Source organism: Aspergillus ochraceoroseus (genome assembly GCF_002846915.1).
Source record: "Aspergillus ochraceoroseus IBT 24754 chromosome Unknown P175scaffold_2, whole genome shotgun sequence".
Lineage (NCBI taxonomy): Eukaryota > Fungi > Ascomycota > Eurotiomycetes > Eurotiales > Aspergillaceae > Aspergillus > Aspergillus ochraceoroseus.
In genome coordinates, this window is record NW_024468477.1 from 2,304,766 (window position 1) to 2,328,459 (window position 23,694).

Genomic DNA, 23,694 nt, shown 5'->3' on the forward strand with positions numbered 1-23,694 from the left:
CACCTGCGCCACTCAAATAGAGGATTTTCGCGATAACATAGTAAAGCTTCAAAAAGATAACAGAAGGTATCGGATCTATTTGTTTGTCTGGGTCAAGATATAGTATACGGGTAACCGGAAGCCATATACTAGGTAAAGGTAGCATTGGGTCCATGCAGTTGATTTTGTATGTATGACCACTTACGTGCTTAAAAGTAATCTTAAAGTTGCTAAATAGTAAATGAGCATCCCTTGTTAAAGTAAGTGCATTAATTAGTCAGTCAATATCAGCCCCAGTAATGAGAGGAACAATGGTAGGATTGAATATATTAAGAATCCTATGGGCCATCATGATACAAATTGCTGATATAGAGAGGAAGATTTTTGACTTCTATTTTCCTGCAGATAGAAGCTTATATCACAAGAAGGACCTTGACAGGGAAACCCAAATACCAATCATAGTAAATTGATAGTTAGTTATGTTGATTCACCCCCTTAATCAGAGGGTTAATAGCAAGGAATCTCTTGCTTCCTCTACTCTTTGGATAGTGAAGTGAATATTCTAATATTATTCACTACCGGATAAACTCATAAATCCGATATGACATATAGTCACGTGACTATATGTCAATTACGTAAGCTCATTCAGCTGCAACCATCCATATTGCTTGTCTTTGTCCTTGTCCCCTATTGCATTTCCATCCATTTACCCTCACTTTCCCTTGGTTTCTTTTCTTTTGACTAGTGTTCTACATACTGGTTTGGGAGTAAAATTTCTGATTTTGTCTTTTCTTCTTTTTCCTTGTCCCTTTTTCTGGTTCTTTCTCCCTTCCGCTCGCTCTCAGTTTCGCTTGATCACTTCTCCTAGGCACTCCGAGCTTCGCCATCACATGGTCCACAATAATCTCAATGGCAGCAGCACCAGCTCGACAGTGGGGAGTGACGCCTCCCATTTCCACCGTTTTACCTACCCAAGAGGAGCTTGATGCAAACGATGACTTGATCTCGGAACTCAAGGCTCAGAACAACTTCGAGGCTCCTGCCGAGACAGAGCGGAGGTGAGAGATCATGCCGGTTGCCAAGGTTATCGAGCTTACGCATTCGCTGACGGGGATATTCTCGATTAGGAAACAATTACTTCAGCTGCTACAGCGCGTCACCGTCGAATTCGTGAAGATTGTTAGCCGCAAAAAGGGGCTGTCTGCCGCCGCGGTCGATGCAGCTGGAGGCAAAATATTCACATTTGGAAGTTATCGCCTTGGTGTTTACGGGCCTGGTAAGCCTCACGATCTGCCGGCACTTTCGTCGTATTAATTTCACCACGTACCAGGATCTGATATCGATACCTTGATCGTTGGGCCCAAACATGTTTTCAGGGAAGATTTCTTCGCTGACTTCCCACCCATACTTGAAAATATGGCTCCCCAGGGTGCCATTGAGAAGATGACGCCCGTTCCCGATGCCTTTGTCCCTATTATCAAGCTTGAAATGTCCGGGATTAGTTTCGATTTGCTTTTCGCGCGTCTCCTTGTGCCCGCAGTTCCCTTGAATCTCGATTTGAAAAACAACGACTATTTGAGGGGCCTTGATGAAAGGGAGGTCCGATCGTTGAACGGAACTCGTGTCACCGACGAAATCCTGGAATTGGTACCTCAGCAAAAGACATTCCGTTTTGCCTTGCGTGCAATCAAGCTATGGGCTCAAAGTATGTTCACTCATCTAATAATATTTTGCCACCAGGTGATTAATTTTTCCGGGTGGTAGGACGTGCTATTTACGCCAATATCGTCGGCTTTCCTGGAGGTGTGGCTTGGGCCATGCTGGTAGCAAGAGTCTGTCAGCTGTATCCCCAAGCGACCGGATCTGTGATTGTGGGCAAGTTTTTCAGAATCATGAATAAATGGGCCTGGCCTCAGCCGGTGTTACTGAAACAAATCGAAGACGGGCCTTTGCAAATGAAAATTTGGAACCCTAAGGTAGGATGATCACCTAGCGAAGGACCCTCTTTGAACTCTACTGATTATTGGCTCCAGATATACCACGGTGATCGGTTCCATCTAATGCCCATCATCACGCCGGCCTACCCCTCTATGTGCGCAACCCACAACGTTTCGATGTCGACCAAAACTGTTCTTCTCCGTGAGCTGCAGCGTGGCGGCGATATCGTGGACAAGATCTTCCTGAAGCAGTTATCTTGGAATGACCTTTTTACCCGCCATACCTTTTTCACGCATGACTACAAGTATTATCTCAGCATCACTGCATCTAGCAGAACGAAGGAAGCAGAATCCGTTTGGTCTGGCCTTGTCGAGTCCAAGATTAGACATCTCGTCGGAGCATTGGACCGCAAAGCAACCATTGCTGTGGCTCATCCTTTCCCCAAGGGATTTGAAAGAATCCACGCGGTTGCCAACGAGGAGGAGGCTGAAGCAGTGAAGAATGGGGCCACAAAGTACCAAGATAAGGGAACGAGGACAGAGACAACTGACGAGACGAACGATGCTGCGCACCAGGCCGCTGCCGAGAATGGGGTAGAAGGCAGCGAAGTTGCGGCTGCAACGGAAGAGGTATCTAATGGCGACAGCCGGACCATGTATACGACAACCTACTACATCGGATTGGAGTTGAAACCGCTTGAGCCAGGTATGTAAGTTGCATTCCCAACACGATTCCACTGACTCTCCCAAGGTGCATCCCGGTCGTTGGACATCTCAACCGACGCTCAAATCTTCAAATCTACATGTACCTCATGGACGGGATATCAACCTGGTATCAACGATTTGTCTATTACCCATGTTCGCAAGTAAGTCTTAGCATTCTTTTTTGCAAGGCGTATCGTCCAATTAATATTTATTAGTTTCGATCTACCTGAAGACATCTTTCAGCCAGGAGAAGTTCGCCCTACTCGGCCCAAGAAGAAGATCGTGAAGAAAGCCCCAGCAGGCGGCCAAAAACGAACCATCGAATCTGTGGACGTAAGTACATGCAAGATAACCAGGATCTTGTCGCAAGCGATTGAGCCCACTTCATGCGGGATTCAGGCTTCCGCATCTTGCGTGGTGCTCCAGAGGCCTAACGTTTAGGTATAACTAATATCCACTTTTCTATAATACAGGACTCATCGAACCCGGCTGCGAAACGGCAGATCACGTCCGAGGCAATTCACAGCACAGCAACGCCAGCGTGAACCTAGTTAACTAAGAGCAAGTTAACAAGCAACAAGCATGTCGGGGCAGGTCCCCATGAGGTCATGAAATCGTGAGATTTCATGCGACAATAAACAATCCCGGTCCTTTTCTGGACATATTTTGTAGTGATGAAGCAACAACTGAAACTAACTCTGACTACAAGGATTGCAGTGACCTAGTGACTCGCCTAACGTCAGGAGTACAAGGTTGGTGTATCTTCCCCATTCTATTTCCCACCACTTGACTGGCAGTCGCCAAAGCTTTTTTTTTTTTTTTTTTTTTTTTTTTGTTCTCCACGAAACCAAACAGCTACGGTAGATAGGAGCGCCCCTGATCGGACAAGGATATACTCGTGCATGAGTTGTTGACATTTCTTCGAGGTCTGTTGGTTGCATATTTGGGCGGTTCACTTAAGGGTTTGCGCTAGCAGGTAATTTTGCAACTGTACATATGCCCCTTGTACGATTCCAGGCAGTTCCTGGTACCACACAGCTAGGTCTAAGTAGTTCGAATAAAGGAACCCATTTCTGTGACCTAAGGGTCACTTATTCAGCATGTGGATCTCGTAGTAACTATTGTATGCACTTTTTCTAGTTAAAAACTATTTCGCCATTGAGCACTAGAGAGGTATATAAACCATATCTATAAATTAGATTATCTACAACTCAAGACCAGCAACGATATATCTATACTAAGGCTTAGCTCCAAGCCTCAACTAGCTCACACAACGTCGATTCACTTCCCACATTCCCAGGGAAGACAATAAAAGGGACCCCCCGGTGTCGAGAGGTTGGCTCATCACACCTCCATAACGGCACCCCAGCAGCTGCCTGTCCAACAACGAGGGCACGTTGAATCCGAAGACCCTTTGTAGCTGCATCAGAGGAAGTAATTCCACCCTAGAATAGATAGATAGATAGTATTAGCGAGAGCGCATACACAACCCCCCCCCCCCCCCTCTGGGCCCGGGGCCAAAAAAAAAACTTGTCCCTTATGAAGACAAATAAGATAGCCATAGTGAAAAAAGGACACAGGATAAATACCATACCTTCGCAATGATATACCGCGGCCGCACCTCAATCCCCTGCAAAACCCCTACCAAGGCCTCCGCAACCTTCGAACCAATCGCCAACGACGACAACTCATCTTCCCCCTTAACCAATGCCCGACTGGTCATCACCAATGTATCCTTACCAGCGCGCAGATGCCGCTGTGTCTCCCTGACCACATCCCGGACGACGCGCTCAGCCCTCGCAGCGGATGCCATCAGCTCGTCGACTTTCACTTCTATAACTGCGAGCTGGTTAGTTTCGCCGCCGCGGCGATCGGTGAGAATCTTCAGCTGCGCGGTTGTCTTGGGCACGTAGGAGCCCGCGAGAATCAGCCCGCCTGTTTGGCGCGCAAGGGGGAGGTCGAGGCCGAGGTCGAGGTCGAGGTCTCGTGCGGTGATGGGTGGTTTTGATCGGATGCCCAGCCGGCTTGAAACGAAGGCTGCGCCTGTGCGATAGATGTAGCGTTTGCCTTTTGCTTTGGCTGTGTGGAAAGTATACCAGTTATATCTCTTCTTTTAGCGTTGCACTGGTAGAGGAGTTCTCTAGTTCCATTGCGAGGGAAGAGAAAAGAGGGAAAGAACTGTTTTTTTTTTTTTTTTGGGGGGGGGGGGGGGGAGGGCGAGATTAATACATATGTATGTATACATACCCAGTAACAATCCCGCAACAAAAACATGCATATCCGACTCCGCGGCCGCATTCACAATCACCACCATCCCTCCACCTCCATCATCCTTGGACAACGCCAACAGTTTCTCACAAACTACCTGCGGCCCCCCAACCCGTATATCCTCAATCGTGATCGAATGTAGCTGTCCCGCAGTAAACCTCCCAGGCGCCTTCTCCATAATGTACTCTCTCAGGTTCGAGCTGGTATACCCGAAGGTGGCGTCGCGCGCGAAAGCCGTCCCACCCGCAGGAACAAGCCTCTCCCCCTCCGCGACATAATGCACGTCGGCGATGGTAAACCGACCGCCCTGGAAGAAGAAGGGCGCGAGAATCCACGCGTCCACCTCGCCGAAGACAGACTGCGCGACGTCCGCTTCCAGCGGGAAGTGGCCGCGGAGGGTGCTGTCGCCGCGCAGCACGATGTCAACGGCGACGCCTGTGGTCTTTGCGGCTTGTGCGACGTTCTGGCAGATCGTGCGGATCAGGGATTCGACTTCTGGGGGCGGGAGGGCGCGCGAGTTGGTGAGGATGAAGAACCCGCGCGCGGACGCTGGGTTGCGGAGTTCTGAAGCAAGCGCGGGGATGTCCCAGACTGTCAGCACGGCGATGTCATGGCAGGTTTGGGTGCCGGTTGGGTCGTCGTCGAGGATGACGAGACGGCTGAGTGTGGGGGAGGAGAGAAGGTGCGAGATTTGGTCTTGGGCGTCGGAGGGGTATTCGGCCGGGAGCTGGGCCAGGGTGGGTTGGCGGGGGAGGATGGGATAGGTAGTAGACATGATATGATTGATATCTGCTGGGTATTTTCCGTGATAGTTATGTGGTGAATCCAGGTTCTGTTACAAGAAAAGGACAAGCAGGGCCCCCCCGGGGGGATTTACGGCCAAAGTTGAATACCCCAAAGTCATAATGTGGGGTAAACTCGGAGTTTCCCCCGATGCTATCAGGAAAAGAAGACTCGGTCCGAAGGTGAAGAATGCAACCCAGTCCTTTAATGCTAGTTAGGTTCAGATTTCTAACAGAAACAGACAGAAACACCAGAAGCGCCGGGGCATGTGCAGTAATATGCAAAAGGTCATGATGGAGAGAGAGAGAGAGAGAGAGAGAGCCGCAGATATAAAAACAAATCAACCACTCCAGCAACAAAAGAACATACAACCAAGAATGAATGAATGGCATATAGATCCAACTCGTCATTACACATCCCCAAACAAAAGAAAGTAGGAAAACATTTTCATGGAGCCCATTTCCTGTCCATCACACCACTCATTGCTTGAAAGAAAGAGGAAACCCAGACCCGTCCATCAACCATCGGGGAATAAATCATCAGCCTGGCGCAAAGAACAATAGAAACACATTAGTAGACGGATCGAGATCCAAAAAAAAAAAAAAAAAAAGGTAGACAACGATGGGGGTAGACCCCCGGGCTAGCTCAGCCAACCACGCTGCGGAAGCTCAGCGCTTCGAGGAACCCTCCCAGGTCCTCTTTCTGCACCTCGACCACGCAATGCTCGAAGCTATCGATGCGCACGCGCGTGTTGGTTTCTTGCACAACCTCCTGGAAGGCGATACCAAAGCGATTGCGCAGAAGATGTTTGTTGCTGCGCATGTCTTGCTCATCTTCAGATTCGGATTCGGATTCGGATTCCGAGGATGATTCCTCCTCCGATTCCTCCGATGCCTCTTCGTCACCATCTTCCGTTCGAGCAGCGTGCTCGGCAGCACGCTTTGCACGAGCAACCTCCCGTTCTTTCCGCTTCTTTTCCTTTGCTTCTTTCTTCTTCTTGCGCTCTTCCCGACGTCTGGATAAGGCAGCAAAGTCAACAACGCCCCCTCCTCCACCAGTGCCGACGACTACGTAGAGGCCGCGGTCCTCGTCTAGTCCCGCAAGAACCAGGGGCGTACCCGTCGCCCGCCTCTTTCCAATCTTGATGGTGTCGCCCCGATCCCTTTCTTGCACCCGAATGGCCTCCGCAATCCACAATGCCAGTTTGGTTAATGCGCCTGGATTTGTGAACAGCTTAACATCCGGACCATCCTTGACAACAGCAATGCGGAAAGCGCGCAGATGTCTGATCTGGTGCTTCGATAGCAACGATGTGCCCGTGCGAAGAATGGCACGGTGGAGATGCTGCGCAAGAGGAAGGGCTTCTAGGAGAAGCGTGGGGGATTCTGAGGTTAAGGACAGGGCATCGTACGCGGTCCAGAACCGAGGAAGAAGGTTAGATGGGTCTGGATCGGTTTCCTCCGTAGAGCTGCCGTCTTGTATCCTGCGCGGTCGGGGTAAACGCTTGGAATCCCATGCACCTGGAACTTCCTCAGGTCCAACCTCTAGAATTGCACCCACAATGACTCCAATATCCGTAGCGGAGAGACAAGCCTTCCACCCCCAGCAACGCACAAATCCCCATCCCTCCCGAGAAGCAGCATGCCCAGACACTTCCGGAGGTACTAGACCATCCAACCCATACATGGGTGCGTATTTTAGCAGCCGTTGCCGTAACACGCGCTTTAACTCCATGTCCATATGTGTATAGTTCTGGTGGCATTGGCTCAGACTGATTCCCATCTTCGCTAGGAGCTTATGTAACCGTTTCTTTCCATTCTCAGTCCAGACGTGAAGCCTAGATGCCAGGTATGGACTGTGGAGCATACTCTCATAGAGAGACCAGTGTCGCACTAGGATAAAGCGCGGCTCTGGGGATAATCGGATGGACTTATCAGTAGGCGATTTGGCGGTAGTTGGGATAACACCTATAATCTCTCCTCTGATATCACGGTCTCGTTCACTTGGATCTGGAGGGTTCAGTCGATGGACCTCATCTCGTAATATTTGCCGTATTCGCTCTCCTCTCTCGCCCCCCCATCCTGCCAAACCACCCGACTCCGATGCGTTTGAGATGCCGACCCCGGACATAGTGCGGCCACTGAGTTCCAAGCTAGAGACCCCAACAATGGCCAGCCAAAGGAGGTCGTTATCCTCTCGGCCAAGTTCAGAGGCAAGAGAATACATCAGAGAAGAGATTGGCTCGGAGTATGAAGTTCCGGAAGAATAATACTGCTGCAAGACAGTCTCGTGTTTCCGCTTCAATCGAAGCAGCCGCCGCCTCAGTGACTGTGCAGAGGGCTGCTTCTGCTGTGCGGGGGATGGAGAGTCAGAAACAGGTGTCACAGATCGTGATGAGTTCGAAGAATCATGCGCTGTACGTCTTCGTGCCCTTGTTGGTGATGAGGCGATTGATGATCCCTACAATAGAATTAGCGTTGACGCGTAAAGATCCGGACCAGAGGCCCAGCGTACAGAGTTACTCCTCCTCCGCTGTCGAGGTGGTCCATCTTCTTCCTCGGACTCATCCTCGTCCTCCTCGCGTGACCACGACTTGCGTTTCTTCGAATCGGTGCTCGACGGCGGCTCAACATCGCCGTCGCTCCCTCCATCATCGTCATCATCTTCCTCCTCCTCATCCACCTCCGGCATCTCCAGTAATGCACAGTATGCCTCCCTTTCCTTCCCCATTTCCTCCTCGATATCGCCATCGTCATAGACAACGATACCCCCATTCCCAGTCGTATACGAAACATTGATACACCCATTCTCCACACCACGCGTTTTCCGCCGAAGAGCTCTGACATTAGCCTCGGCCAACACCTGTCCTGGCTCTCCACCAAATACATTGGCCAAATTCCACGGCCGTCGCGCGTCAAACACCCAAACTTCCACCCCACCCATGTCCTCCTCCTCCTTCTCCTCCTCCCCATCGTCTGCACCACCCAACCCCAGAATCTCACTGAGATCCACAAGCCCGCCAACCCCCAGACAAACCACTACTCCTCCACTTCCGCCATTGGTCGTCTGCATGGGCCGGACCAGGTCCTCACCCGCGCGCGAGAGGTCGCCATAGCCAGCGACGGGCTGAATCTTGTGGGGGATATAGTCGCGTTTCAGGAGAGCAGTGAGGATTCGACAGGCACACAGGGCATCCGGTTCCAGGGCAACGAGGATCAACACGGGAGGGGATAGAGGATGGTGGGATCGGAGGAGTTGGAGGTAGAGGTGAGATATCAGTTGGCGCGGCAGATACATGGCCAGGAAGAATCAGATCAAGTGTGCTGTCGTCGTCGTCGTCGTCGGTCGTCAATGAGAAACATTTAATAAACCCTACCTAGAGAGGAAGAAGGCAAGGTAATAATGTGGCGTAGTAGAACGCGAAACATAGAGACAAAACGGGGGAGAGAAAAAAAAAAGAATAAAGTCAATAATCAATGCCAGGGCCCCCCCCGGTAAGGACCCCCTATAATTGAACAGGAAATCAAGGGAAGAAAAAAAATCAAACAAAAACTAAGAGCAAGATAGAATCTCAGTGGCGCGTGTTGTTGTTATTGCAACAGAGAGAGAGAGAGAGAGAGAGAGAGAGAGAGAGAGGTGATGTACAGCCCAGCCCCGATTTGGTCGCGCATCTTCTCTGTGAGCGACGCGTCTTTGAACGTGCCGCACGTGCGGAGTCGATTCAGGCGCCAAGGCCCCCTCCGATGGGCATAGTTAACGATGTCCCTCGAACAACATAAAATAACTGCATCATAGTTATTCTGTGGATCCTTAGTAACTCAGAGTAACGACTCCCCTAGGCATGCATCTTTCATTCCTTTATTGCTCTCATGTTTCATTTTACGTGGATCAACTGTCCCTGTTCTAAGGAATCATCCCACCCCTGTATTCCTCTTGTACAAATGCCAGAATGTAGTCCCACAGTCAACGGACGAAACGCTATCGATTCAACCATCGGTCGGTATGAGACAGCAGGAAGAAGCATATGAATTTCTAGTACCCAGGGATATTAACAATAGAATCAACAAATAACTACCGGAATCAGGCCAAGGTCCCGCTTAAGACCGATCCGGTAAACCAGACAGCAGCACACGCTCCCAAAATCGACAGCCCGACCAATCGCTTCTCCCAGGGTGTCTCTTCGGCCAATTTCGCAGCTCCAAAATTCCTGCGCTTGATCTCGTACGAGGACGATGTCTCGGAATCCGGAGAAGACGACGATCCGCCGGCACTAGCCTGCTGGGTCGAGTCATTGCCTGCGGCCGCATAGTCTTGAGATAGTGTGCGCCACTTTTCAACAAGGCGCGCGAGCTCAACCAGATCCTCCTGTAGCGAGCCGGGTTCGTTCGCTTCGGTGTTCTCTACCTCCACATTCTGGACATTCCCGAAGAAATCGACCACCGTCCGTAGTCGTCCCTCATGCTCGCCGCCCGGGAACAAATCCCATCGCACTCCCGGGTTAGAGTGTATCTTTGTCTCGTCATACGAATCAAATAAGTCTCCCAGGGTCTGCTTCGAGTTGACGCTCGTGACCTGGTTTTCTAGAAATTCAAGCACATAATATGTCCACCGATCAATGACCGCGACACCCACATCGTTGTCCGCATGGTGGGAGTAGGAAGACTGATCGAGTTCGCTTGACCCTGTCGCAATAATATTCGGCGAGTAAAAATGAGTATACATCGTATTGGCCTGACAGGTATCGATCATGAACAATAATTCGTGGTAGCGCTTCTTCTCCCACATCTGGCCGAACGCATCCGCGAGATCCCAGGCCCCGATTTCCTCAGAGTCCTGGAACTTAAGAAACTGGTCCCCACCGTGTCCAGTCATATACACAAGCACGTTACTTCCGGCATCCGATCCCAGACGTTTGCTGCGCGGTACATCCTCGTCCAGTCGATCGGTCAGGAGGCGGATAAAGTTCTCCACGGTGACCTCGTAGCCTCGATAGTCAACCTCAATATTGTCACCGTAGAGATCAACTGCGCGATCCGCGTTACTGTATACTGTTCCTGGGAAGGCATTTCGGGGGTTGCAAGCCATATCATCGGGAAGCATGAGGATGATTTGCGAGTCGGGGATCCCGAGGCGCTTGACGGTTCGGTACAGGGAGAGGACATTTGCGAGATGGCGATAATTAAACCAGAAGCGGGAAGTAGAAACAAGGACAGCCCAGTTCGATGTATGTTCCGACGCGACTGAAGCGGCGAAAAGGAGAGAGAGAAGGAAGGGGAGGATTCGGAGGAAACCAAAGTACAGAGACATGGTGAGCGCTAGTATATCAAATCATAATAAAAAAGGAGGCAAATAGCGAAAGTACACCCTTAGAGTAGGGCAGACGAGTGGGTTATTCTTGAAGAAGCTGGTTCAGCTCTCATCATCAATTTGAGGAGAAAGAGGAAGATGTGAAGTTGGGCGCTGCCAGCGGGGAGGTTGTCTTTGTGAGGAACTGCTTTCCGGGGCTTCGAGCGGTGATTAATAATGGTGGATGCCAAGAAGCCTTCAACTCTTTTTCTCTACATTGACTCGATTAAAACCCACGAAACAATTTACTAGCTTTGGGCTCCTACATTGAACCTTGCTAGCTAATCAAATTCAAACGCCAGTACATGATGATGTCCATCAGTCGTGTTATCAGTGCCTATCTTATAGAGTGTGCAGCTTATTGGTACGTCTAGATGTTTCATCACCGTCGACTCGGCCATCAGTCAGATTCCAGCTCAATCACAACAGTTAGAAGACACCGTTGGGGATGAAACTGAATGGAGAATCTATTTCATAAGCCCGTGAGAGCACTGGGAGGACAGTAGAAGAATGTTATGAATGTACTAAGGTGCATATTGCGATCATTAAGCATGTTAGTGTTGGTTTCTGAGTTCTACTAGTAGATAGAACCATTGGGATTCCAAATACTGACAAGTACAAATGTGTCTGCTAGGCCATATCGCACGGATTTATGACCAGTGCCATCTTGAGGCTGAATCTACGGCTCGGCTATGTTCGATTTTTTCTTTATTTATGGATCGAGCCAACGGTGATCATCGGGAATATCCTGCAGTTCGATAATACTTGGAGGCTAGGGTGTGATTTAATTTCGATCATTCATCAGACTTTTACTCATAGTTATCTATTGAATGGGATATTTTAGGAAAATAAATCACAGCCATCATGAATCAACGAAGCCTATAAACTGCTCCGTGCCTCGACGGAAGTTACCCCGGCTACGTCCCTAAGCAAATTTCCGTCCACCCGAAAGGAACGAAAAACATGGTACAGATTTTAATTCCTTTATTGAAGAGTATGGATCTGTTTTTTTTCCTTTTTTTTACTTTCAGGAACTGTTAGATAGTCCCGAACGCATTCAAAGTTTCTAGGCAAGTTCCAGGGTTCAATATCAAATTCCAAAGCGGGATAGGAACATTGAATAATGCACCAATTAGAGTGCTCTAATTCTGTGGTTCCCATACCTAGGTCCTGAGGCACAAATACCTAATTAGGTGATAACCACCTTTCAATAGCAAAAAGCATCCAGATATTTGAATTTATACCTACGTAGGTCCCTCTGGAAACAGGTACTTTGAATGAGAATAATCCGGATGCTGGGATAAAGATTGGATAGAGTAAGGAGCATCGCAAACACAAAACAAAAAATCAATCGCGTGAGGATATGATTCCGATAATCTAAATAAATCCCATTCCAAGAAGTTATTGACCACCGGAGTTTAGCGGTGGCAAGGCGTGTGGCCGAGAGACGCCTGCATTGGACGCGAAAAGTTTTCGGGTTCGGTGCCGTTAGTGTCCGCCAAGTCTATCCCTTTCAAATCCTCTTCCCTCCGCTGTCTCATCTCAACTTCTTCCCATCCCAATCTCTGCAAAGCCTCAATTGCTTGCTGTCTTTCTTCCCCACACTCCTCTCCTCCCTTCTTTTCTCTTCCTTTTCTTTCTTTTTTGTGTTTAGGCACATTATCTCCTCTATATTCCGATCATAATGGCTGCTGCTGCTCCTGCTTCTGCCCCCAAGGTTGAAGTCGCCGTTCCCGCGACTCCCCAGCTTTCTGGGCTCCAGCTCTACTCCAGATTCGCCTTCGCTGGTGCTGTCTGCTGCTCCGTTACCCACGGTGCTCTCACTCCCGTCGATGTGTAAGTCAAATTGGCCCTCGTCGCTGGCCCTCGTGAACGCGCGCCCTTCCGCGAGGACACAGATGTTTGTGCACCGATCGAAACACTAACCAGCTTTTTTTTCTTCTTTTTTTTCCTGTGCCTTTCAGCGTCAAGACCAGAATCCAGCTTGACCCCGTTACCTACAACCGTGGTATGATCGGTGGTTTCAAGCAGGTCATTGCCAAAGAGGGTGCTGGCGCTCTCCTGACTGGTTTCGGTCCTACCGCTGCCGGTTACTTCCTCCAGGGTGCTTTCAAGTTCGGTGGTTATGAGTTCTTCAAGCAGCAGTGGATCAACCAGCTTGGTCTTGACACTGCCCGTGAATACCGCACTGCTATCTACCTCGCCTCTGCTGCCACTGCCGAATTCTTCGCCGATATTGCCCTCTGCCCTCTGGAAGCTACCCGTATCCGTCTCGTCTCTCAGCCTGAATTCGCTAGCGGTCTCCTGTCTGGTTTCACCAAGATCCTCAAGAACGAGGGTATCGGCGCTTTCTACTCTGGTTTCGGTCCCATCCTCTTCAAGCAGTAAGTATCGCAGTCGCAACAGAAGCTTCCAGCCCGTACTAAGTTAATTTTCTAGGGTCCCTTACACCATGGCCAAGTTCGTCGCTTTCGAGAAGTTCTCCGAGGCTATCTACAGCTTTGTCGACAAGAACACTCTCTCCGATGGCGCTAAGACTGGTGTCAACCTTGGTTCTGGTCTCCTTGCTGGTTTCGCCGCTGCCATTGTCTCCCAGCCCGCCGATACTATGCTGAGCAAGATCAACAAGACCCAGGGTCTCCCTGGTGAGAGCACCACCTCCCGTCTCATCAAGATCGCCAAGGAGCTTGGCCTCCGCGGCTCTTTCGGTGGTATTGGTGCCCGTCTCTTCATGGTAAGTCGCGATCCACTCTACGCCGGTGCAGCGCGCCACCCAGCGCGTCCTCTATTTTCTCTTGACGATTTGCTTGCTAACTATATCCGCGTAAACAGATTGGTACCATCACTGCCGGTCAGTTCGCCATCTACGGTGACATCAAGCGTATCTTGGGTGTCACCGGCGGTGTCGAGATCTCCAAATAGATGTGAACGTATGCTGTGACTGTTTTGGTGTATTATATTGCGCACTAGATTTGCCTTATACATTGTTTTCAATAGATTTTTCACCCGAAAAGTCTTGATGGTTATTCTTTTATTTAGAAATGAATTCTTTGAACGATACAACAGGCTTTGAAAAATTTGCGGGCCCGCATAGCCGCGGCTCTAAGTGTTGATAAAGGCTTGGTAGGGTTCGAATCTTAACTTTGGCCGTCGGCTGAAAATAGAACATTTGCAGTGTCTATAACTACCTGACCTGACAGGCTGGATATGTAAGTAGGTAGTGACATTGTGCATCCTGGTAACCACGAGGAACTCAACCACCCAGGCACGTCACTTGGGGGGAAAGAGAGGTGGTTTGCAGACTATTGAGTCGGGGAATTATGGAATGAGGCTGTACTTCTAGCCAAATGCGGATCGCAGATTTGATGATAATCAATGTTCTTTCATGCTAACCATTGTCTGTTTATTTTAGAGATACCAGGTAGGTCTAACAGCCTTCTTGACTTGGATATAATGTTTATGTCAGAAATACCACTACACTACAAAAATGATATCGGTGAGAGGGTTTCCTAGTGCACCCCCTAATACGTATGGGGTTCAACAGTTTAGCACCATCAAATATGAGTTTATTATGGAGTACTGGGTAGGTTGTGTGGTGTCTTCAAGACCTCCCCTCTCCCCCCCCCCCAAAAAATGTTTCAAATATAGCTGTAAGACAAGATCCAATCCAACCATTAACAAAAGTCATCCATCATTAGAGCGGTTGCTTCGTGTACCAGTGCCATTTGCTCACAGGACCAACCCCCCTGCTCAGTGCAGGCTATCCCTCAGTTAGGACTTGCTTAGTAGCCAGTAACCCTGCGGCTGAAGAAGATCTCAAATAACTCTGTCGGCTCTCCATTTCTTCACATTCTCTCCTTTTTTTTTCAGCCGGGTGAATCTAGGGTAATATTCGACTACTGTCTAATCCTTCGGCAGTTATAAATAACTTACAGGCTTGATTCTTCCCTCGCTTTTGCTCGCATTTTCAGCCTTATCGCTTAGGATTCCTTCTTGATGACATCCCATGCTCGTGTGCCACGCGTTATCATTTGTTTAGTCCGTGGTCATATCCTTCGTTTTTCTTCTCTTCGTCCGCTCTCTTCTCAAATAACTTAACGAATCCCCTCATATTCCTAATATCTAGAGAGGATCCCCTCTCATTAATAACGTCCTTCGTTCTTGGATTCTGGGTTGCACGGCCCGTCTGCGGGCCGTGAAGTTTGTCCCGCAGAATGTCACGGTCTTCTCATATTCAGTATCAGGAACTGGGGGGATGGTCAACACCTGCTCAGCCCATCCCTCAGGAGGACCCGGTGCGGGGCATATGGAAATTCCTTGCAGGTGTGTCGTCGCATTTGGCCCTCATAGGGTACGTATACCTAGCCATCACGTTAACCTGTTAGAGTATTTGTTAACCTGACACCTGCATTATTCATTCAGGTTTCTGGTGATTTCTCTGGCTTTCGGAAGTCCAGAGAACCCTCCACATGTCAACAAGACAGCCACAGTCGTGGTTTCAGCTGTCTTAATCGGCATCGCATATTCGTTATCGTTTTGCCTGGTTCTTTTACATATTCATGACCGAATTTTCTTGATACATTCGGTATTAATGTATGTTTTTTTTTTTTTTGGTCCTAGGATGCGTCCTCTATATGCTATCTGTTGTCCTACGCTGACCTCTTCCGGACCTTGCCTAATATCCAACCTATTCGCATTATTCAATGTCGTTCTTAATATCCTCTGTCGCAATTTTCTACCAATGGGCCTCCTGGAAACGTTGAGCATGAGTTTCTCCGCCACATTTGCATTCCTTTACGCCCTGGGTGCGCTCTGGTTATATGCACGTGATGTCAATGAAGGCATTCGAGTCGAGTCGAACGGTGCCACGATTCTTCTGACGGACGAGGAGATGCAGCGACAGCAGCTACAACGACTGCTAGAGCAGAACTCTCCACGGAAAGTCCTGAGCCCTAAGGCGATGCAGAAGACGTTCCGTGTCAATGTGCCTGCACGATTAAATTCATTCATGCCTCCGCCCCGCGAGGGGGGATACTATGGTTGAGACGTTTAATGAGTTCCATATACAAACGTACCGAGGGATAGGGCTGCGATGATCTGCGGTATAGATAACTATTGGGGGTTCTAACTTCTCACATGCTCTGTGGGGCCCGAAGGATTTGGTCCAAATTTGGGGAGCCTCCAATTGAGAGGCAAGACGCTCTAGGAGCATTACTCAACGGATGATGAAAACGCATAATTGTAAGATTGGTTTCACTGGGAGTGGCTTCTCTCATTTTCACGTGCATTCGGCATAGCGATTGTCAACCTTTTAGGTTTGGGCATTTGGTTGTAGCTGAGGATATTTAATTTTAAAAGTACCTAGTTCAGGGACATGCATGATTTGATAATCCCATGGGGCTCTCTGCGTGGATAACCATTAATTTGGGTACCGGCAGTGTAAATATGCAGGCTGTTGAGATCCATGATGATAACCCGAAATACAGGGGCCAGGAGCGCCTCGGCTATTACCGTAATCGGTGACCCGCGGCCCTCCAGCACGCGAAGAAGAACATTGTCCGCATTCCAAAAGACTCCCAACTCCACTCTTTTCTCGGGCTGTTATTGTGAAATTCGATGCCAATTTAATGATATCACTACATATGCCGTTGCTTTGTCGATAATCAATACCTATTGCAAACATCCATCATGTCGAAGCGAGTGACGCTCTTCGATCCCCCGGCGCTAGATTCCTCCAAGGCGCCAATCGAAAATGTGTTGGAGCTAACGCCAGTGGTTGACATTGGACCAGTTCGTCATCTTTGTTATCTGCTATCGCATTTTTTTTTCATCCTCTAGCACCTTCTAACTGTGACTCTTCATCGTGAAAACAGGATGTGTTCACCAACACTCGCCCCCTTTGGCACCCTCCTGGAGCCCGCGGCATCTACGGGGGAGCCGCAATCGCCCAGTCTCTCGCCGCTGCGATGCGAACCGTCCCCGCCGATTTCGCCGTCCACAGCATGCACTGCTATTTCGTCCTGGCCGGCGACTCCGAAATCCCGATTTTGTATCATGTCGAACGGGTGCGCGACGGCAGAAGTTTTATCACCCGAACTGTGCAGGCTCGGCAACAAGGTCGCCCTATTTTCACTACTACATTGAGCTTCGGCAGGGCCAATAGCGGCGGAAAGAAGACAATCGAACATGCGTCATCTATACCCCCAATTTCCGTCCCCGAGGAGCCATTAGAGGACATTATAAAGAAGATTGAAGAAACTGGTGGAGGGCCGTTCCAGTCTGCAAAGGCCGGGATAGTGAACCGTAAGTTTAAAGACTAAAAGAGAGGAGGGAAAACCCTTGAAGAGGAATCTTTCCTGACAAATACAGGCGAGTTGAGTCCCGAACAACACAAACTCAGGCGATGGGTACGCTCTCGAGGCAGGATTTCAGAAGCCGGGGGCCAACAGGCCCACCTCTCTGCGCTTGCGTACATTACCGATAGTTTCTTCATCGGGACCGTTGCCCGAGTACACAACATTCCTCGATTTTCGTCAAGTGCTGAACTGAAGATGGTCCTCAAGGCACTTAAGAACCCCTCTGATCTTGATGACGAGGATATCGCACGATCATTAAGTGAGCTTAAGGAGGAAGAGACGGCAGACTTGCGACGCCGCCTGGAAGGCGCTTTGAGCAAGATCAACGACGAGAGAAGCAAGAAGGATCACAAGGAGATCGGAATGATGGTCAGCCTTGACCATTCCATTTACTTTCACAACCCGTGGGCTTTCCGTGCGGACGAGTGGATGCTCACAGAGATGGAGAGTCCCTGGGCTGGTGAGGGCAGGGGCCTGGTACTGCAGAAGATCTGGGCCAAAGACGGGACTCTAATTGCTACCTGCACGCAAGAGGTATGTTTTCTTCTTTTCTTTTACCTTCTTACTGGTTTCCTTTTGCCCCTTACAAGTTGCAATTGACTTGATGCTTGATAGCTAACGTCGAGTTTGCGCAGGGGGTCGTGAGATTGAAGCAGGATGAGCCAGCTCGCGCGAAGATCTAGAAGTATCTCGACAATAGAGATAGATACTCTTCAAGCTTGCCTTCAACGTTGCTTACTGGTTGATTTCCCACTTGTTAATATTTTCTCTTCTCTGGAGATGCTCTTTTTTTTTTTCACTCTCTTGGGTACCTAGGTGCTCTTGCTTTACCCTGCACATATGTTCTTTTGTCTCCCGAAATATCTAGAGCTCTCGAAAGTAGACTGGCATAATATGTACATAGCAAGATACTAGCGCATAATTTTAGGATTGTTAAGACGTTTGTATCAAAGTGGCTATCCCAGTGGTTCTCAGACCATTCTCTGTTCACAGTGACCGTATACCATATTATCAAATCCAGCCCCGAGAAAACACTAGAACAAACCAGCATAAGAGAGATGTAGGATATAAAATAAAAAGAAGACCGAGTGCGGAATCAGAGAGTCAACACTGAAGAACCATGCATGCAAATAAATGCTTTTCAAATCAGAGAGCCGCCCACCCAATTTTTGAAGCTCCAAAAAACAAAAAACAAAGCCCATAGAAATGCGATGGTGATAATGCTACAGAAGGCCTCCCTCTCAGTATTGCTTCCCCGCCCTTTCTTTCTGTTTTCCCACTCTCTTATTTCGTCCACCTTCAACCTATCCTCGTCATACCTCCAACGTCTCAGATTCTTTCTCTATTTTCTCCTGCTCTTTCGTTCGCTTTTCACAGAACTCTAGAGTTCTCGCGCCCCAGATCTCTCTGCCCTTGTATTCGCCCACATACTCTGGCCAGCTCTTGACTTCTTTTGCCAGGTTCTGCAGCTCCTGCATTGGAAGCTCTTCCAGCGTCGTTAGGAAGGTCTTGACGCCAAAGACGATTGCCCCTGTTCGAGGTAGTCGGCGGAAGGTCTGCCGTTCACGACGGATGACGATATCCTCGGGGGATGGATCTGGATTATCCTCAGAGAGGGTGGTGGGTCTATAAAGAGTTTGAAAGAGATCCTCGTCAGGTCGTTTTACTTCAACGAAGTAATTGGACCGTTCCATTGGGGAGTTGGGTGTGAGGCGGCACAAGAACCTTGTCATCAATGGTGTTAGTTTCTTGCTCTCACTCCTTCTTGACACAATGGGCGAGTACTCACTTGCTAACGGAATTGGCAACCTGCTGGTGCCAAAGAGGTACTGGGTTGTGAAGCTGAGATATGGTCCATCCGATTCGTTCTTGGACTGTCCAACCCACGGGGAAGAGACTTGCGCTGGCAGCCCTGCAGGAATAAGTCAGTATTGTTGTTGTTGTTGTTGTTTGTTGTTTTTTTTTTTTTTTTTTTTCTATCACGCCTGACGGTGCAGATTGTTTGTTTCACTAACAGGTAGTACTCTCCATCTGCATTCTTCATTAAAATGCTCAGATCCTCCATTGTTAATCTTACGGCAATCTCGAGAGGGTCCATTTGGCCGGTTTTGTCCCCGCCAAAGATAAATGTTTCACCCGTCATCTTGTTGTAAATTGTCGTCTTCTCTTCATCTTTCTTCATTTCAAACATGTTTGAGAACCGTTGGCACAGAAACTCAACCACTTCTTCCAATGCCTCCAGGCATGCGTCATACGACTCGGGAAGACACTGGAAGACCTTGCTCCTCTCCTGCTCTAGCAATTGGCCCCGTACCTGATGCTCGTCCATATAGTTCTTGTCCAGGGTCAGCCAATTCTCGACATCGAGCTTTCGGACATCCATCATAACCCGGTATCTTTCCCTGCCCCGAATGGGCTGAGCTGGATAAGGGGCCATTCGTTTGAGGTCATTGCAGCCGGTACGCTCTGTAGCGTTCTTCCACCATGACGGAGGGGTCAGGCCTTTCCGAAGTTTGAGGGCGAGAAAGGACAGCAAAAGAATTGCAAGCCCAATGCATGTCAGGATATTCATTGCCTTGTGAGGGGGACAGCGACACGGTAAGAGAAAAAGGAGGAAGAGAGAAAGAGAGAGAGAGAGAGAAAGAGGAAAATAAAAGCAATCCGGTCTTCAAATAACCTTTCAAAGTCTCTCACGCACTTGAATCTCCACAACACGAACCCGGCCAGATGGTGGAAAGATACTGTTCAACATAGTAGAACTTCCTCTCTTCCGATGAGGGCAGTGGCTCTAATTATATTGATACGGCTAGCCTTGGACAAAAGTCCATCATTTGGGTCAGACGATTAACTACAATTGGGGCCTCAGCATTCTGGATTCACGGTGCTGGCGTGAACTCTGATACGCTCTGTCTTCCCCCGCAAAAGCCGCAATTCGCCGCCCCAAAAAAGAAAATGGACCTGACAGCATCCACATGATCGAGCACAGTTTCTCAGCTTTTCAGGTCAATTGAGCTCCACCGGATCCTTGGGTCTATTTGGGGGGGGGGGGGGGGGGAAGAGGATCCGCCAGGAGATGCACTCTGAGTGGACAAGAAGCCCCAAACCATGCCGCAGGTTTGAGTCCGCCCTAGATCCGCGAGACTACTATGAAGCTAAGTCGTCACTCTACCACTACCACTGTGCTACTGCGAGCAATAAAAGGATATACGACGCTAACCAGATATGGTAGATATATTGGGGGAAAAGGCAACAACCACAGCAGTACCTGTGTTGAGAATCATTGGAAATCGTCAGGCGAGCTCACGCGTATCAGTCCGTGCGCGCACCGATTCGAGAGAGGCCTCGTGAGCTGGGCTGGGTTCTAGGAGACTAGGGATATTATTGAGTTCCCCTGTCTAACAGGTTCCTGCGGTTCCGCCGCAGCGGTATTCGACCATTTTTGCCCCGATGTTGACGCCTGAGATGGGGACAGGGCAGTAAAAAAAAAAAAAGAAAAGAAAAACAGAAAAACAAGGAATTATTGGAAAAAATGGGTTGAGTAAACTAAAATGAGCCGGGAGAAAATCGTACTTGATGGAATTACGAAAGAGAAAAAAAGAAATAGCGCACTCTCGCATACTGGAAACGGCGTTGAGTGACACTTGAGCGGTCTCAAGTTTGAAAAGCCAGTGAAGATCATACATCATCTTATTTTTGTGCAACAAAATGGCAACTCCTAGAAGACAGTCAGCGCGTGGGATGATGCGTGAGCCAACCCCAACTCGGGCGATGTTGGTCACCAGCCGCAAAAGTAACTAATCAAACCCGTCGTCAGGCGGTTACTAGGCTCCGCTTGCTGGGTACCTTTCTCCCCGTACGGAGTACAGCAGAGACATATGGAGCTTTGTACATTGGTTTTGGAGTGACGAGCGGGCACGCCGGTGCGCTCTGGAGTCTACGACTGGTCCGTCAGACTCTCGGCGATGCTGACACAATACTACAGAGTGAAGACTAGGTTTTTTGGGGGACGGCCTGGAGTCTACACTGATGTACTATGAGGTGTCCTTGCAGGCGAAGTCCTCTTCAACGACTCTCGTGCACAGCCAGGATGGATTTGCTACTACGAGTACTCCGTACAGGACTACCTAATCCAAAAAGAGGAGATGCAACGTTATGGGCCGACTAGTGGGTAAATCCATGAATAATTGACTTGGGTCTGTATGCTCTATGGACCGTCTGGGCCGAGGATTTACAGTGGAGTTTGACTCACAAAAATGGAGCCTTGGACAAACCTGGTAACCCGATTCAGAACTGAGCCCAGAATCTGCTTGGATTTTCAGCAGCCTGGGTCTCCGCCTTTCCAGGGGAAACTTGCCATGTTCCATCCGGGGTTTTGCGCTGCAACCGCCCCAGGTCGCGCAAAGCGCGCTTGCCGCAGCTTATTTCGAACAATAATCAATTCGTCCAGAGCATTCGATATTTCCAAATTTTAGTTTCCCCCTTTCAATCTAGCGGTGTCAGAGGACAAGAACATGCTTCCGGTTGTTGGTATACTAATTTTTTGATTTCTTTTTTTTTTTTTTGGTTGCCCCTGTCTATCTGTACCCGTTCAATACCTTTTTCCATGCTTGAATTGATTTTTCTTTCTTCTCTTCTAGCCTTTTTTTTTTAGAAAAAAAAAGGAGATTTTTGGTTTGTCAAGAGCTTTCTATCATGGAGTCATGATGACTTTTTAACCCTTTTTCTTCCTTGCTTTGAATTTGATGCTTTTCTTCTTTCTACCAGTGTTCATTTTCTCTCTTCTCTTTTTTTGTTTGTGATCTCCTTTGCCTTTTTTTTTTTTTTTTTTCTCCTTTCATCGTATATCCCTAGAAGCCCAAATCCTCCGAGGACTTGGTTGTTTTTCGCCCTGGCCATGACATCTCTCATATTGCTTTTGACAGCCTGCCTATTAGGACCATATGGGGTCACGGGTCCAACTGACGTACTCCATCGAAATACTCGATCGGCAGCATTGGTCAAGAAATCCTGAGGATAACCAAGTATCTGTACATAGGTGTACTGGTAACATCTAAACGAGATGGCGTGACCCCAACCGGCTAACCAATGAACCCCTATCTGCGCACGGAGGCCAGCCCCTAGTGAGCGATCATCAAATAGGACAGGGAGGATTTGCAACTCCGCAACCAAACGGCATTTCTCCAGAGCACTGACATATACCTGGGCGAATTGTGTCCAGGGATGGGGTTTAGTTCGGCTTGGATGCCGCCTAGCAGGTAAAATGGTGTCTTGAAGACGAGAGTACCGCACGGTAGTCCTACCCCCAGAGCGGGAACCCAATAAGATGCCAAGAGAATGAACATGGGTTATGAGTGCACAGACGGGTGATGCAATCCTAGCCTGTGGGACTATTGCACGACGGTTTGATGTCCAGTGGTCCACGACAGAAGTCACCAACTCTGCAGAATGGAGCCATGTGGAATCCCCGGCGGTTTGGATTCCTTCTGCCTATTCCCTCCTTGAATCTCAAAGCATCCCGTGTCTAGCTAGCCTTCTGCCAGCCCTCGCTCGACCCAAGGACAAGCAAGGCACACCGGTACGGAGTACAGATAGAGACCTAGGACCACCCTAGTAGGAAATAAAAGAGCAGAAAGAAAGAAAGAAAGAAGAAGAAGAAAAAGAAAACGAAAAAAGAGAGCCTAGAGAAGAAGAAGAAAAGGCAAGGCAATGCCAGCCAGGCAATAATACCTTTGTAGTTTGTACGCAGCAGCAGTAGTAGTAGTAGTAGCTAGCAGCCACCCATAAAGCGCCCAACAGGGCTGCAGATGTGTCTTTTGTTTTTTTCTTGGTTTCTTTGAATGAGGTGATGACATGGTAATGATGATGTCACCATAGCTACTATAACTGTATTATTATTATGATGATTAACTATTATAATAGTAGTAGTTAGTTAGTTAGTACCTTGATTATTAACTAGTTATAGAATAATTTGATTAATAAATATAATACGTACAACCCTAAACCTGTCCTCCCCTACCTAAAGTATAAAGTAAAAGTACTACCTACTATAGTAGATACATACATACATACATACATACATACATATATACATATATATATTATAGATAGATCAAAACCCCTAGCTCCTAGAAGCAGGAACGTCTACTTGACTGTGTATATATTATTATTATGTATTAGTACAGTACTCACCAGTAAGTATTGAGTAGTAAGTAGTTAGTTAGTTGTAGTTATTGACAAAGTACAAAGACAACCCAAAGTCCCCAAGCCTAGCAATAGTAACATCAACGCGCAGGGAGGAGGCCATGTTGCTACTGGGGAGG

At 48.6% G+C, this 23,694-nt stretch overlaps 9 protein-coding genes across 9 annotated transcripts; 4 read left to right on the plus strand and 5 right to left on the minus strand.

Annotated features, from left to right (window-relative positions):
• Positions 1-668: 668 nt before the first annotated feature.
• On the plus strand, positions 669-3,166 carry P175DRAFT_0514913 (polynucleotide adenylyltransferase; the record flags this gene model as incomplete). The annotated part of the gene is made up of 8 exons (XM_040898828.1): positions 669-1,037; positions 1,107-1,255; positions 1,310-1,684; positions 1,744-1,955; positions 2,013-2,622; positions 2,668-2,782; positions 2,837-2,954; positions 3,095-3,166. The coding sequence occupies exons 1-8, from the start codon at positions 889-891 to the stop codon at positions 3,164-3,166; spliced, it is 1,800 nt and encodes a 599-aa protein (XP_040754322.1). The 5' UTR covers positions 669-888.
• Positions 3,167-3,865: 699 nt separating this feature from the next.
• Positions 3,866-5,664, minus strand: P175DRAFT_0432414 (uncharacterized protein; the record flags this gene model as incomplete). Its single annotated transcript, XM_040893539.1, has 3 exons — positions 3,866-4,066; positions 4,216-4,700; positions 4,869-5,664. The coding sequence occupies 3 exons, from the start codon at positions 5,662-5,664 to the stop codon at positions 3,866-3,868; spliced, it is 1,482 nt and encodes a 493-aa protein (XP_040754323.1).
• Positions 5,665-6,261: 597 nt separating this feature from the next.
• P175DRAFT_0474592 (cell division control 45 family protein) lies at positions 6,262-9,274 on the minus strand. Its single transcript, XM_040895211.1, has 2 exons — positions 8,187-9,274; positions 6,262-8,132 (listed from the first exon to the last, which is right to left on the minus strand). The coding sequence occupies exons 1-2, from the start codon at positions 8,967-8,969 to the stop codon at positions 6,318-6,320; spliced, it is 2,598 nt and encodes an 865-aa protein (XP_040754324.1). The 5' UTR covers positions 8,970-9,274; the 3' UTR covers positions 6,262-6,317.
• A 183-nt stretch (positions 9,275-9,457) lies between these two features.
• Positions 9,458-11,147, minus strand: P175DRAFT_0499480 (GPI-anchor transamidase). The gene has a single exon (XM_040896745.1). It carries the CDS (start codon positions 10,977-10,979, stop codon positions 9,753-9,755), a length of 1,227 nt encoding a protein of 408 aa, XP_040754325.1. The 5' UTR covers positions 10,980-11,147; the 3' UTR covers positions 9,458-9,752.
• A 1,555-nt stretch (positions 11,148-12,702) lies between these two features.
• On the plus strand, positions 12,703-13,940 carry P175DRAFT_0491343 (putative mitochondrial phosphate carrier protein (Mir1); the record flags this gene model as incomplete). The annotated part of the gene is made up of 4 exons (XM_040895833.1): positions 12,703-12,854; positions 12,983-13,402; positions 13,458-13,752; positions 13,851-13,940. 4 exons carry the CDS (start codon positions 12,703-12,705, stop codon positions 13,938-13,940), a joined length of 957 nt encoding a protein of 318 aa, XP_040754326.1.
• A 1,292-nt stretch (positions 13,941-15,232) lies between these two features.
• P175DRAFT_0431098 (uncharacterized protein) lies at positions 15,233-16,062 on the plus strand (the record flags this gene model as incomplete). Its single annotated transcript, XM_040893464.1, has 2 exons — positions 15,233-15,369; positions 15,441-16,062. The coding sequence occupies 2 exons, from the start codon at positions 15,233-15,235 to the stop codon at positions 16,060-16,062; spliced, it is 759 nt and encodes a 252-aa protein (XP_040754327.1).
• A 644-nt stretch (positions 16,063-16,706) lies between these two features.
• P175DRAFT_0522017 (uncharacterized protein) lies at positions 16,707-18,322 on the plus strand (the record flags this gene model as incomplete). Its single annotated transcript, XM_040899232.1, has 4 exons — positions 16,707-16,808; positions 16,892-17,321; positions 17,388-17,908; positions 18,010-18,322. 4 exons carry the CDS (start codon positions 16,707-16,709, stop codon positions 18,055-18,057), a joined length of 1,101 nt encoding a protein of 366 aa, XP_040754328.1. The 3' UTR covers positions 18,058-18,322.
• Positions 18,323-18,687: 365 nt separating this feature from the next.
• P175DRAFT_0507698 (heme-dependent oxidative N-demethylase family protein) lies at positions 18,688-19,946 on the minus strand (the record flags this gene model as incomplete). Its single annotated transcript, XM_040898289.1, has 3 exons — positions 18,688-19,099; positions 19,164-19,286; positions 19,390-19,946. 3 exons carry the CDS (start codon positions 19,944-19,946, stop codon positions 18,688-18,690), a joined length of 1,092 nt encoding a protein of 363 aa, XP_040754329.1.
• Positions 19,947-23,018: 3,072 nt separating this feature from the next.
• Positions 23,019-23,282, minus strand: P175DRAFT_0151087 (uncharacterized protein). Its single transcript, XM_040892450.1, has one exon. It carries the CDS (start codon positions 23,224-23,226, stop codon positions 23,053-23,055), a length of 174 nt encoding a protein of 57 aa, XP_040754330.1. The 5' UTR covers positions 23,227-23,282; the 3' UTR covers positions 23,019-23,052.
• Between the last annotated feature and the right edge of the window lie 412 nt (positions 23,283-23,694).

What these genes read in the sequence shown, in the direction of transcription:
- P175DRAFT_0499480 (XM_040896745.1), bottom strand. Translation starts at nt 10,979, where the DNA reads ATGTCTCTGTACTTTGGTTTCCTCCGAATCCTCCCCTTCCTTCTCTCT.
- P175DRAFT_0151087 (XM_040892450.1), bottom strand. Translation starts at nt 23,226, where the DNA reads ATGTCATCACCTCATTCAAAGAAACCAAGAAAAAAACAAAAGACACAT.
- P175DRAFT_0474592 (XM_040895211.1), bottom strand. Translation starts at nt 8,969, where the DNA reads ATGTATCTGCCGCGCCAACTGATATCTCACCTCTACCTCCAACTCCTC. An exon ending in AGCGGAGGAGGAGTAACTCT is followed by an intron (nt 8,133 to 8,186) that starts GTACGCTGGGCC and finishes ATTCTATTGTAG; the next exon opens with GGATCATCAATCGCCTCATC.